This window comes from Taeniopygia guttata, chromosome 35 (genome assembly GCF_048771995.1).
Source record: "Taeniopygia guttata chromosome 35, bTaeGut7.mat, whole genome shotgun sequence".
NCBI lineage: Eukaryota > Metazoa > Chordata > Aves > Passeriformes > Estrildidae > Taeniopygia > Taeniopygia guttata.
Window position 1 is genome coordinate 1,098,173 of NC_133060.1, and position 13,689 is coordinate 1,111,861.

The 13,689-nt window shown below is 63.3% G+C and overlaps 1 protein-coding gene and 1 long non-coding RNA gene across 2 annotated transcripts in view; both read left to right on the forward strand.

Annotated features, from left to right (window-relative positions):
- The first annotated feature begins 5,986 nt into the window (after positions 1-5,986).
- On the forward strand, positions 5,987-7,629 carry LOC140681385 (uncharacterized). The gene is made up of 4 exons (XR_012052554.1): positions 5,987-6,052; positions 6,753-7,151; positions 7,182-7,442; positions 7,532-7,629. It is a non-coding gene; the product is annotated as an uncharacterized lncRNA (long non-coding RNA).
- Positions 7,630-8,731: 1,102 nt separating this feature from the next.
- Positions 8,732-13,689, forward strand: part of CFB (complement factor B) — a 30,965-nt gene continuing 26,007 nt past the window's right edge. Inside the window, exons 1-2 of the mRNA XM_072921015.1 lie at positions 8,732-8,885; positions 11,501-11,725. Of these exons, the coding sequence (XP_072777116.1) occupies positions 8,807-8,885; positions 11,501-11,725 (304 nt within the window). The 5' untranslated portion in view covers positions 8,732-8,806. The remainder of the gene's footprint in view (positions 8,886-11,500; positions 11,726-13,689) is intronic.

Below are 13,689 nucleotides of genomic sequence, written 5' to 3' on the forward strand. Positions count from 1 at the left end.
TTGTCTGGGTTTGTCAAATAAAATAAATAAACAGAATAAATAGAATAAATAAAATAAATAAAATGCTTTTTGGGTTTGTGAATAAATAAATTAATGCTTAATTATGGATTAAATAAAGTGAATTGAATGGAATAAAATAGGGTTAAAAAATAAAATTATTTTGGGTTTATAAGTAAATAAATTAACATTTATTTATAAATCAAATAAAGTTTATTAAACAGAAGAAAGAGGTCTGGGTTTATCAGTAAATAAATTAACATTTATTTCTAAAATAAATTATCTGGGTTTATCAATAAATGCAACAAAATAAAATTTATCGGGGTTTATAAATAAATTAATTAAAATTTGTTCGTGAAAAAAATTAATTAAATTAAATTAAATTAAATTAAATTAAATTTCCAAGTGCCCTTAATGAGGCTGCGGCCTCTTTAAGGGGAGGGGCGGGGTTTTAAGGGGGCGGGGTTTAAGGGGCGGGGTTTAAGGGGCGGAGTTTAAGGGGCGTGGCCTCGCTCTGGCCCCGCCCCCTCGGAGCCGGAGCAGCCGAGACCCAAAAACCCAAATTGGGCTCCGGGAGCCCCGAATCGGCCACCGGGGCCACCGCAGGTACCGCGTGTCACCTCTGTGTCACCTGTGTCACTTGTATGTCACCTGTGTGTCACCTGTGTCACCTCAGTGTCACCTGTGTCACCTCAGTGTCACCTGTGTGTCACCTGTGTGTCACCTGTGTGTCACCTCAGTGTCACCTCAGTGTCACCTGTGTCACCTGTGTGTCACCTGTGTCACCTGTGTCACCTCTGTGTCACCTGTGTGTCATCTCAGTGTCACCTCAAAGTCACCTGTGTCACCTGAGTGTCACCTGTGTCACCTCAGTGTCACCCCAATGTCACCTGTGTGTCACCTGTGTCATTTGTGTGTCACCTCAGTGTCACCTCAGTGTCACCTGTGTCACCTCTGTGTCACCTGTGTCACCTGTGTCACCTGTGTCACCTCAGTGTCACCTGTGTGTCACCTGTGTCACCTGTGTCACCTGTGTCACCTGTGTGTCACCTGTGTCACCTCAGTGTCACCCCAATGTCACCTGTGTGTCACCTCAATGTCACCTCAGTGTCACCTCAGTGTCACCTGTGTCACCTCAGTGTCACCTCAGTGTCACCTGTGTCACCTGTGTCACCTGTGTGTCACCTGAGTGTCACCTGTGTCACCTCAATGTCAGCTGTGTCACCTGTGTCACCCCAATGTCACCTGTGTGTCACCTGCGTCCCCCCCCGTGTCCCCTCCCCCGCTGACGTCCCCTCTGTCCCCTCTGTCCCTCAGGTGTCCCCATGGCCGAGGGCGGCCCCTCCCCCCGTGTCCCCCCCGGGGAGGTGACAGAGCCCGGCCCCGCCCGGGGACAGCGCGGGGGTGGCACCGGGGGTGGCACCGGGGGTGGCACCGTCTGGGCCGGCGGCATCACCATCACCGTCACCGCCGCGCCGGCCGAGGACAGCGGGGACAGCGAGGATGGGTGGGACATTGGGGACATTGGGGACAGAGGGGACAGAGGGGACACTGGGGACATTGGGGACAGCGGGGACATTGGGGACATTGGGGGCACTGGGGACAGAGGGGACACTGGGGACATTGGGGACATTGGGGACATTGGGGACATTGGGGACATCACGGTCACCACAGCTGCAGGACAGGGCGGTGTCCCCGTCCTGTGTGACAAGGACATCGGGGGCGTCGGGGACATTGAAGGTATTGGGGACATTTGGGACACTGTGGATGTTGGGGACCTTGGGGACGTTGGGGACGTTGGGGACGTTGGGGACAATGGGGACGTTGGGGACAGAGGGGACGTTGGGGACACTGGGGACAGGGCTGTCCCCACGCTGATCGTCACTGTCCTGAGGGACGCCACTGGGGACGGGGACACCGGGGACAGGGAGGTGACAACCCCAGGGGACAGCAGGGACAGGGACACTGGGGATGGGGACACTGGGGACACTCCGGCCTCGGCCCTACAGGACCTTGGGGACCTTGGGGACATTGGGCACGTTGGGGACAGGGACATTGGGGACACTCCGGCCTCAGCCCTACAGGACCTTGGGGACAGCGCTGTCACCTCCCCGGGGGACACCGGGGACAGGGACACTGGGGATGGGGACATTGGGGACATCGGGGACAGGGACAGGGGGGACATTGGGGAGGGTGATGTCACCACCCCGGGTGACATCGGGGACAGGGACACTGGGGACGGTGACGTCGCTGCCGTGGGTGACACCGGGGACGGGGACAGGGGGGATGGGGACATTGGGGACGGTGACGTCACCACCCCCGGTGACATTTGGGACATTGGGGACGGCGACGTCCCCACCCCGGGTGACACCGGGGCCGTCACCTGCCGGGCCGGGGGCGTCACCATCACGGTGCTGGCCCCGCCCCCCGAGGAGGCGGAGCCTGGCGATGACGTCATCTCCTATGACGTCACCGCTGCTGAGGAGGGCGGTGACGTCACGGAGGGGCGGGGCAGCCCCGCCCCTCCTCCCGCCGGTGACGTCACTGCTGACGTCATTGCTGACGTCACCTCTGATGTTACCGATGACGTCACCTCTGATGTCACCTCTGATGTCACCGGCGGCGATGACGTCACTTCCTCTGTCCCGGAGGAAGTTCCCGCCGGTGACGTCATTGCCGCCGGTGACGTCATCGCCCCCCGCCCCGCGAGTGGCGCCGCCGATGACGTCAGTGCCTCGAGGAGTGACGTCATCGGTGACGTCGTTGCCTCTGGGCGTGACCTCCTTGATGACGTCATCATCGGCCCTGACCTCGCCGGTGACGTCACAGCCAAGAGCGACTTCCCGCGGGACCTGGATGACGTCACCGATGACGTCATCACCACAGGTGACGTCATAACCCCCGACGTAACTGATGACATCATCAAGCATGGCTTCCCCTGTGACGTCATCAGCTGGGGTGACATCACAGCGCCGCTGCCCGGGGACGATGACGTCACACCGGGCAATGACGTCATCGACTGCGCTGGCATCAGTGATGTCATCACCGTCTGCCGCGCCCCTCCTCTTCCCGGGGATGACGTCACCGATGACGTCATCCCTGGCGTGCGTCGTCTCGATGACGTCATCCACGGGGGTGACCTCGCCGATGACGTCACCGAGGACGACGATGATGACGTCACCTTCCCCGGCCTGGGGCTCCTCCCCGCCGATGACGTCACTGCCGCCGATGACGTCACTTCCTCCCTGGCGGGTGACGTCACCGGGGGCCTCGACGCCGCCTGGGACGACCTCGTCGATGACGTCACCGCCAATGATGACGTCACCGCCGACGATGACATCACCGCCGACGATGACGTCACCGCCGACGATGACATCACGCCCTTCCTGCCCTTGGGCTGCCCCCCGGACCCTGACGATGACGTCAGCGATGACGTCACGGATGACGTCGCCCAGGGGGCGGAGAAACCGCTGCTGGGCTCCGCCCCCTTCAGCCGCCGCCACGACGCCGGCGATGACGTCAGCGATGACGTCACTGAGGACGCGCCGCGAGGGGGCGGGGCAGGTGAGGGGCGGGGCCTGAAGGGGCGGGGCTGGAAGGGGCGTGGTCTGCGCTCAGGAGGCGGGGCTTGATAGGGCGTGGCGCGGTGGGCGTGTCCCGCTCTGACCACGCCCCTTTTTGGCCCCGCCCCCTCAGGCGCCCCCCAGACGCCCCCCCCCGGCTGCCCCCTCCTCTTCCTCGCCCTCCTCTGCCTCCTGCTCGTGCTCCTGCTGCTGGCCGGGCTCTGCGCGGTACGGGGGGGAAATCACCTGGGGAGGGTAAAAATTACCTGGGGGGGGAAAAATTACCTGGGGGGGGAAAAAATTACATGGGGGGGGAAAAACACACCTGGGGGGGGGAAAAATTACCTGGGGAGGGGGTAAAACTCACCTGGGGGGGAAAAAATCACCTGGGGAGGGGTAAAAATTACCTGAGGGGGTAAAAATTACCTGGGGAGGGGTAAAAATTACCTGGGGGGGGGAAAAATTACCTGGGGAGGGGGTAAAACTCACCTGGGGGAGAAGAAAACACACCTGGGGGGGAAAATTTCACCTGGGAGGGGGTAAAACTCACCTGGGGAGGGGGTAAAAACCACCTGGGGAGGGTAAAAATTACCTGGGGCGGGAAAAAACTCACCTGGGGGGGGCAAAAATCACCTGGGGGGGGGGTAAAACTCACCTGGGGGGGTAAAAAACTCACCTGGGGGGGGTTAAAAACTCACCTGGGGAGGGGTTAAAACTCACCTGGGGGGTAAAAATTACCTGGGGAGGGGTAAAAATCACCTGGGGAGGGTAAAAATTACCTGGGGGGGTAAAAAATCACCTGGGGGGGGGTAAAACTCACCTGGGGGGCAAAAAATCATCTGGGGAGGGGGTAAAACTCACCTGGGGGGGTAAAAAACGCACCTGGGGGGGGTTCCCGGATTTTGGGGGGTCCCGGGGGGCTCTGAGACCCTCCCCCTCCCCCCCCCCAGGCCGTGCACTACGTCAAAGTTTTCATCATCAGCTCGGCCGCGATGGCGGTGCCGCCCCCCGAGGCCTTCCCGTGAGCCAAAACCCCCCAAAATCCCCCAAAATCCCCCCAAAATCCCCCAAAATTCCAATAAATCCCATTCAACATCCTCAAAGGTGTTTGAGTCTTTCCCGTGAGCCAAAACCCCCAAAATCCCCCAAAATCCCCCCAAAATCCCCCCAAAATTCCAATAAATCCCATTCAATCACCCCAAAGGTGTTTGAGTCTTTCCCGTGAGCCAAAACCCCCCAAAATCCCCCAAAATCCCCCCAAAATTTCAATAAATCCGATTAAATCATCCCCAAAAGTCTCCGTGACCTTCCCGTGAGCCTTTGAGAGACCCCGAAAATGCCCAAATTTCCCAAAATTCCACAAAATTCCCCTCAAACCACCAAATTCCCCGAATTTCCCCCAAAATTTCACCAAAATCATCCCAAAATTCCCCCAAATTCCCCCAAAATCCCCAAATTCTGGAAATTTCCCCCAAAATCCCCCCAAAATCCCCAAAATTTCACCAAAATCCTCCCCAAATTCCCCCAAATTCCCCCAAAATCCCCAAATTCTGAAAAATTTTCCCAAATTCCCCCAAATCCCCCCAAAATTTCACCAAAATTATCCCAAAATTCCCCCAATTTCCCCCAAAATCCCCCCAAAATTTCAATTTTTCCCATTTTTGGGGCCACCCTGGGTAGTGACAGGGACAAGTCCTGGCCTGTCCCCACCTTGGGGACATTGGGGACATTGGGGACACATTTGGGACATTGGGGACACATTTGGGACATTGGGGACATTGGGGACATTGGGGGGACATTGGGGGGACATTGGGGACATTGGGGGGACATTGGGGACATTGGGGACACATTTGGGACATTGGGGACATTGGGGACATTGGAGACACATTTGGACATTGGGGACATTGGGGACATTGGGGACACATTGGGGACACATTTGGGACATTGGGGACACATTTGGACATTGGGGACATTGGGGACACATTGGGGACATTTGGGACATTGCGGTGCCAGCCCGGCTTTGTCACCTGGTCAAGGGCAGTGGCTGCGGACAATGGCCCATTGTCCCCAAGGTGCCACCACGGGGGGCGGGGGACACCTGGAGGCGTTGGGGACACCTGAGGGGGGCTCGGGGACACCCGGGAGGGGTTGGGGACACCGGGGAGGGGTTGGGGACACCGGGGAGGGGTTGGGGACACTGGGGACCCTTGGGGACACCAGGGAGGGGTTGGGGACACTGGGGAGGGGTTGGGGACACTGGGGACCCTTGGGGACACTGGGGACCCTTGGGGACACTCGGCTGCCCTTGTCCCCCCTTGGGGACAGCCCTGTCCCCGCCCCGGGGCTCGGCCACCCCCGGTCCCCTCCCAGGGGACGTCCCTGTCCCCGAGACCTTAAATTGGGGACAGAGGGGGGGGGGGGTGGCAGCGCCATGGAGGTGACAATGGGGACACTGGCGGTGGCCCTGGGGACGCTGCTGCTGCTGCTGGGGGGTGAGGGGACAGCGGGGACATGGGGGGATTTGGGGACATTTGGGGACATTGGGGATGGGGGGACACTGAAGGACATTTGGAGACATTTGGGGACATTTGGATAAAGGGGGGACAATGGGACATTGGGGACGTTTGGGGACATTTGGGGACATTTGTGGACATTGGGGATGGGGGGACACTGAGGGATATTTAGGGACATTTGGGGACATTTGGGGACATTTGGGGACATTGGGGATGGGGGGACACTGAGGGACATTTGGGGACATTTGGATAAAGGGGGGACAATGGGACATTGGGGACATTTGGGGACATTTGGGGACATTGGGGATGGGGGGACACTGACGGATATTTGGGGACATTGGGGACATTTGGGGACATTTGGGGACACTTGGGGGCATTTTGGGACATTGGGGACATTTGGATAAAGGGGGGACAATGGGACATTGGGGACATTTGGGGACATTTGGATAAAAGGGGGGACAATGGGACATTGGGGACATTGGGGACATTTGGGGACATTGGGGATGGGGGGACACTGAGGGATATTTGGGGACATTTGGGGACATTTGGGGACATTTGGATAAAGGGGGGGACAATGGGACATCGGGGACACCGTGGGGACACCGTGGGGACACCGTGGGGACACCGGCCCGCGGTGTCGCTGTCGCTGTCCCCATCCTTGTCCCCTCCCCTCCCCCAGGGCCCGCCGCGCCCCTCCCTGTCCCCGAGCCTTGGGGACACGCGGGGACACCGTGGGGACACGCGGGGACACCGTGGGGACTCGCGGGGACGTGGCTCCAGGCCTTGGGGACGTGGCTCCGGCCGCGGGGACCTTGGGGACATCCCCGAGGGGAGGCGACAGCGGGGACACGGCCCCAGGGACAGGGGACAGCGGGGACAGGTCCCCAAGGGGAGGGGACAGGTCCCCAAGTGCCACTCCCGCCTGTCCCGGGACAGGGGACACGTCCCCAAGGGGAGGGGACAGGTCCCCAAGCGCCACTCCCGCCTGTCCCGGGACAGGGGACAGCGGGGACAGGTCCCCAGGAGGAGGGGACACGTCCCCAGTGGCCGCTGCCACCTCCCCCGGCACAGGGGCCACGTCCCCAAGGGGAGGGGACAGCGGGGACAGGTCCCCGAGGGGAGGGGACAGGTCCCCAAGCGCCACTCCCGCCTGTCCCGGGACAGGGGACAGCGGGGACAGGTCCCCAGGGGGAGGGGACACATCCCCAGTGGCCGCTGCCACCTCCCCCGGCACAGGGGACAGGTCCCCAAGGGGAGGGGACACGTCCCCAGGGCCACCCCCCCCGGCAGGAGTGGCCGAGGGTGGCGGCCCTTGGGGACAGCGGCAGCCGCGACACGTCCGGGGACAGCGAGGACAGCGCCAGCCGCGGTGAGGGGACACGGCGACACGGCGACACGGGGAGGGGACATTTGGGGACTCCGTGTCCAGCGCTGTCCCTCTCCGTGTCCCCTCCGCAGGTTGGGGACACTCGGAGGAGCTGCGGGAGCCGCTGTAGCGCCGCCGATGTCGCCGTGGCACCATCGCAGTGCCACCACCGCAGTGCCACCATCGCCGTGTCACCATCGCCGTGTCACCATTGCCATGTCGCCATCCCCGTGTCACTGTCCCCGTGTCACCATCGCAGTGCCACCATCGCCATCGCCGTGGCACTGTCCCCATGTCACCGTCCCCGTGTCACCGTCCCCGTGTCACCATCGCCGTGTCACCATCGCAGTGCCACCATCGCCGTGTCACCGTCCCCGTGTCGCCACCGCAGTGCCACCATCGCCATCGCCGTGTCACTGTCCCCGTGTCACTGTGCCCGTGTCACCATCGCCGTGTCACCGTCCCCGTGTCACCGTCCCCGTGTCACATTTAAGGCATTTTTAGGTACATTAAAGCCATTTTTAGGCACATTTGGGACATTTTTAGGAACATTTGGGACATTTTTGGGGCTGTTAAAGCCATTTTGGGGCACATTTAGGACATTTTTGGGGCCGTTAAAGCCATTTTTGGGCACACTTGGGACATTTTTGGGGCCATTAAAACCATTTTTAGGCACATTTAGGACATTTTTGGAGCCATTAAAGCCATTTTTGGGGCCATTAAAGAAATTTTTAGGTACATTAAAGCCAGTTTTGGGCACATTTGGGACATTTTTGGGGCCATAAAAGCCATTTTGGAGCACATTTAGGACATTTTTGGGGCCATTAAAGCCATTTTTGGACACTTAAGGCGCTTTCGGCCACCCCCCCGCGGGTCCCGCTGTCCCTCTGTCTGTCCCTCGGTCTGTCCCTCTGTCCCTCTGTCCCTCTGTCTGTCCCTCTGTCCCCCTGTCCCTCTGTCCCTCTGTCCCTCTGTCCCTCTGTCCCTCTGTCCCTCTGTCCCCTCGGTCACGGCCCCGACCTTTGACCCCTCCCCGCCCCCCCCGCGGTGTCCGGGAAGTGACGGGGGGGGGGGGGGAGGGGAGGGGTTGTGACCCCCCCGGACACGGGGACAGAGGGACAGACAGAGGGACAGAGAGGGGACAGAGGGACAGAGAGGGGACAGAGGGACAGAGAGGGGACAGAGGGACGGACAGAGGGACAGAGAGGGGACAGAGGGACAGAGACAGAGAGGGGACAGAGGGACAGAGGGACAGAGAGGGGACAGAGGGACAGACAGAGGGACAGAGAGGGGACAGACAGAGGGACAGAGGGACAGACAGAGGGACAGAGGGACAGAGGGACAGAGAGGGGACAGGGACACGCGGGATGGACACTCGGACACTCGGACCTTCGGCCATGGCCGGAGCTGTCCTGGGGCTGCTGCTGCTGCTGCCCCCGGCCCGCGGTCAGTGAGAGACCCCCGGGACCCCAAATCCTCCCCAGAGACCCCCGGGACCCCCCCAGGGACCCCAAATCCCCTCAGGGACCCCAAATCCCCTCAGGGACCCCAAATAATTCCCTCAGGGACCCCAAATCCCCCTCAGGGACCCCAAATCCCCTCAGGGACCCCAAATCCTCCCCAGGGACCCCAAATCCTCCTCAGGGACCCCAAATCCCCCCTCAGGGACCCCAAATCCTCCCCAGGGACTCCAAATCCTCCTCAGGGACCCCAAATCCCCCCTCAGGGACCCCAAATAATCCCCTCAGGGACCCCAAATCCCCTCAGGGACTCAAACCCCCCCCCAGGGACCCCCTGACCCCCCCCAAAGCCCCCAGACCCACCCCCAGGGACCCCCAAAACCCCCCCAAACCTCCCAGACCCCCCCAAAGCCCCAGACCCCCCCACAAGGACCCCCTGAGACCCCCCCCCCAGCCCCCAAAGCCCTCAGACCCCCCCACAGGGACCCCTTAGACCCCCCCAGACCCCCCCACAGGGACCCCCAGGGACACCCCCAGACCCCCCCACCTGCCCCCCAAAACCCCCCCAAAGCCCCCAGACCCCCCCCCAGGGATCCCCCAAATCCCCCAGACCCCCCCACAAGGACCCCCAGGGACCCGCCCACACACCCCAAAGCCCCCAGACCCCCCCCAGGGACCCCTTAGACACCCCAGACCCCCCCACCTGCCCCCCCAAAACCCCCCAAAGCCCCCAGACCCCCCCACAAGGACCCCCTGAGACCCCCCCCCACCCCAAAGCCCCCAGACCCCCCCCAGGGATCCCCCAAATCCCCCAGACCCCCCCACAAGGACCCCCAGGGACCCGCCCACACACCCCAAACCCCCCAGACCTCCTGAGATCCCCCCAGACCCCCCCCCAGGGAGCCCCAGGGACACCCCCAGACCCCCCCACCTGCCCCCAAAACCCCCCCTCAAAGCCCCCAAAACCCCCCCAAAGCCCCCAGACCCCCCAGACTCCCACCCCCGACAGGGACCCCCAAAACCCCCCCAAAGCCCCCAGACCCCCCCACAGGAACCTCCAGGGACACCCCCAGACCCCCCCACCTGCCCCCCAAAACCCCCCCAAAGCCCCCAGACCCCCCCACAGGGACCCCCAGGGACACCCCCAGACCCCCCCACCTGCCCCCAAAACCCCCCCTCAAAGCCCCCAAAACCCCCCCAAAGCCCCCAGACCCCCCCACAGGGACCCACAGGGACCCCCAAAACCTCCCCAAAGCCCCCAGACCCCCCCCAAAGCCCCCAGACCCCCCCCCAAAGCCCCCCCAAAGCCCCCACAAGGACCCCCTGAGACCCCCCCCACACCCAAATCCCCCAGACCCCCCCCAGGGAACCCCAGGGACACCCCCAGACCCCCCCACCCGCCCCCCAAAATCCCCCCCAAAGCCCCCAGACCCACCCAAAGCCCCCCCAAACCCCCCAGACCCCCCCCAGGGACCCCCAGGGATCCCCCCAACCCCCCCACCTGCCCCCGAAAACCCCCCAGACCCCCCACCTGCCCCCCAAAACCCCCCCTCAAAGACCCCAGACCCCCCAGACCCCCACCCCCACAGGGACCCCCAAAACCCCCCCAAAGCCCCCACACCCCCCCCCAGGGATCCCCAAACCCCCCCCCAAAGTCCCCAAAACCCCATTAAAGCCCCCAGACCCCCCCACCTGCCCCCCAAAACCCCCCCAAAGCCCCCCAGACCCCCCCACAAGGACCCCCTGAGACCCCCCCCACACCCCAAAGCCCCCAGACCCCCCCCCAGACCCCCCCCAAAACCCCCAGACCCCCACCCCCACAGGGACCCCCAAAACTCCCCCAAATCCCCCAGACCCCCACCATAAGGACCCCTTTAGACCCCTCCAAAGCCCCCAGACCCCCCAGACCCCCACCCCCACAGGGACCCCCAAAACCCCCCCAAAGCCCCCCAGACCCCCCCACAAGGACCCCCAATACCCCCCAAAGCCCCCAGACCCCCCCCAAAGCCCCCAGACCCCCCCCCAGGGACCCCTCAAAGCCCCCAGATCCCCCCACAGGGACCCCCAGGGACACCCCCAGACCCCCCCAAAGCCCCCAGACCCCCCCCAGGGAACCCCAGGGACACCCCCAGACCCCCCCACCCGCCCCCCAAAATCCCCCCCAAAGCCCCCAGACCCACCCAAAGCCCCCCCAAACCCCCCAGACCCCCCCCAGGGACCCCCAGGGATCCCCCCAACCCCCCCCACCTGCCCCCGAAAACCCCCCAGACCCCCCACCTGCCCCCCAAAACCCCCCCTCAAAGACCCCAGACCCCCCAGACCCCCACCCCCACAGGGACCCCCAAAACCCCCCCAAAGCCCCCACACCCCCCCCCAGGGATCCCCAAACCCCCCCCCAAAGTCCCCAAAACCCCATTAAAGCCCCCAGACCCCCCCACCTGCCCCCCAAAACCCCCCCAAAGCCCCCCAGACCCCCCCACAAGGACCCCCTGAGACCCCCCCCACACCCCAAAGCCCCCAGACCCCCCCAGGGACCCCCAAAACCCCCCCAAAGCCCCACAGTGACCCCCCCCCAACCCCCCCTCCCCCTCTCCCCCCCAGGCGCCCCCTCGGAGCCGCCCCCTCCCTCGGAGCCCCCCCCGCGCTGCGACCCCTCCCTGGCGCCCATTTCGGGGGGTCGCGGGGAGCTGCGGGCGGGGGGGGAGGTGCTGCTGTACCGCTGCCCCCCCGGCACCGCCCCCGCGCCCACCGCGCTGCGCCGCTGCGGCCCCGCCGGGGCCTGGGAGCCCCTGCCCGGGGGCGCGGCGGGACCCCCGCGCTGCCAAGGTGGGCTGGGGGGGATTGGGGGGTGCGGGGGCTCGGGGGGTTTGGGGGGGTTTGGGGGCGTTCGGGGGGGTTTGGGGTGGGTTTTGAGGGGTTTGGGAGGATTTTGGGGGGAGCCCTGAGGGGTTTGGGGGGGTCCTGAGGGGTTTGGGGGGGTCCTGAGGGGTTTGGCGGGATTTTGAGGGGAGGTTCTGAGGGGTTTGGGGGGGTTCTGAGGGGGTTCTGAGGGGTTTGGGGGGTTTCTGAGGGGTTTGGGGGGGCTCTTAAGGGGGTTCTGAGGGATTTGGGGGGGGGGTCCTGAGGGGTTTGGGAGGTCCTGAGGAGTTTGGCGGGATTTTGGGGGGAGGTCCTGAGGGGTCTTGAGGGGTTTCTGAGGGGTTTAGGAGGATTTTGGGGGCAGTTCTGAGGGGTTTGCGGGGGTTTCTGAGGGGTTTGGGGGGGTTTTGCGGGGGTCCTGAGGGGTTTGGGGGGGGTCCTGAGGGGGTTCGTAGTGGTTTGGAAGGTCCTGAGGGGTTTGGCGGGATTTTGGGGGGCGGTTCTGAGGGATTTGGGGGATTTGGGGGGGTTCTGAGGGGTTTGCGGGGGTCCTGAGGGGTTTGGCGGGATTTCGATGGGGGTTTCTGAGGGGTTTGGGGGGATTTTGGGGGCGTTCGGGGGGGTTTGGGGGCTCGGGGGGGGGATTTTGGGGGGGGATCTGAGGGGTTTGGGGGGGTTTCTGAGGGGTTTGAGGGGTTTCTGAGGGGTTTGCGGGGGTCCTGAGGGGGTTCTGAGAGGTTTGGGAAGTCCTGAGGGGTTTGGGGGGATTTTGGGGGGAGTTCTGAGGGATTTGGGGGATTTTGGGGGGGTTTCTGAGGGATTTGGGGGGGTCCTGAGGGGGTTCTGAGGGCTTTGGAAGGCCCTGAGGGCTTTGGCGGGATTTTGAGGGGGTTTCTGAGGGGTTTGGGGGGTTCTGAGGGGCTTGGGGGGTTTCTGAGGGGTTTGGGGGGGTCTTGAGAGGGTTCTGAGGGGTTTGGGGGGGTTTGGGGTGGGTTTTGAGGGGTTTGGGGGGTTCTGAGGGGTTTGGGGGGTTCTGAGGGGTTTGCGAGGGTTCTGAGGGTTTTGGCGGGATTTTGGGGGGAGCCCTGAGGGGTTTGGGGGGATCTTGAGGGGGTTCTGAGGAGTTTGTGAGGTCCTGAGGGGTATGGCGGGATTTTGGGGGAAGTTCTGAGGGGTTTGGGGGGGGATTCTGAGGGGTTTGGGGGGTTTCTGAGGGGTTTGGGGGTTCTGAGGTGGTTCGTAGTGGTTTGGAAGGCCCTGAGGGGTTTGCCGGGATTTTGGGGGGCGGTTCTGAGGGGTTTGGGGGGTTCTGAGGGGTTTGGGGGGATTTTAGGGTGGGGGTTTCTGAGGGGTTTGGGGGGGTTTCTGAGGGGATTCTGAGGGGTTTGGGGGGGATTTTGGGGGGAGTCCTGAGGGGTTTGTGGGGCTCTGGAGGGTGTCCTGAGGGGTTTGGGGATCCCGGGGGGGGTTCCCGGCTGTGTTTGGGGGTCCCGGGTGGGTTTGGGGCTCCGGGCCGTGTCCGGGGGTCCCGGTGGGTTTGGGGATCCCATGGGGGGTCCGGGCTGTGTCCGGGGGTCCCGGTGGGTTTGGGGATCCTATGGGGGGTCCGGGCTGTGTCCGGGGGTTCCCGGTGGGTTTGGGGGTCCCGGTGGGTTTGGGGATCCCATGGGGGGTCCGGGCTGTGTCCGGGGGTCCCGGTGGGTTTGGGGGGTCCGGGCCGTGTCCGGGGGTCCCGGGTGGGTTTGGGGATCCCATGGGGGGTCCCGGGCTGTGTCCGGGGGTCCCGGTGGGTTTGGGGATCCCATGGGGGGTCCGGGCCGTGTCCGGGGGTCCCGGTTGGGTTTGGGGATCCCATGGGGGGTCCGGGGGTCCCGGGCCGTGTCCGGGGGTCCGGGCTGTGCCCGGGGGTCCCGGGTGGGTTTGGGGGGTCC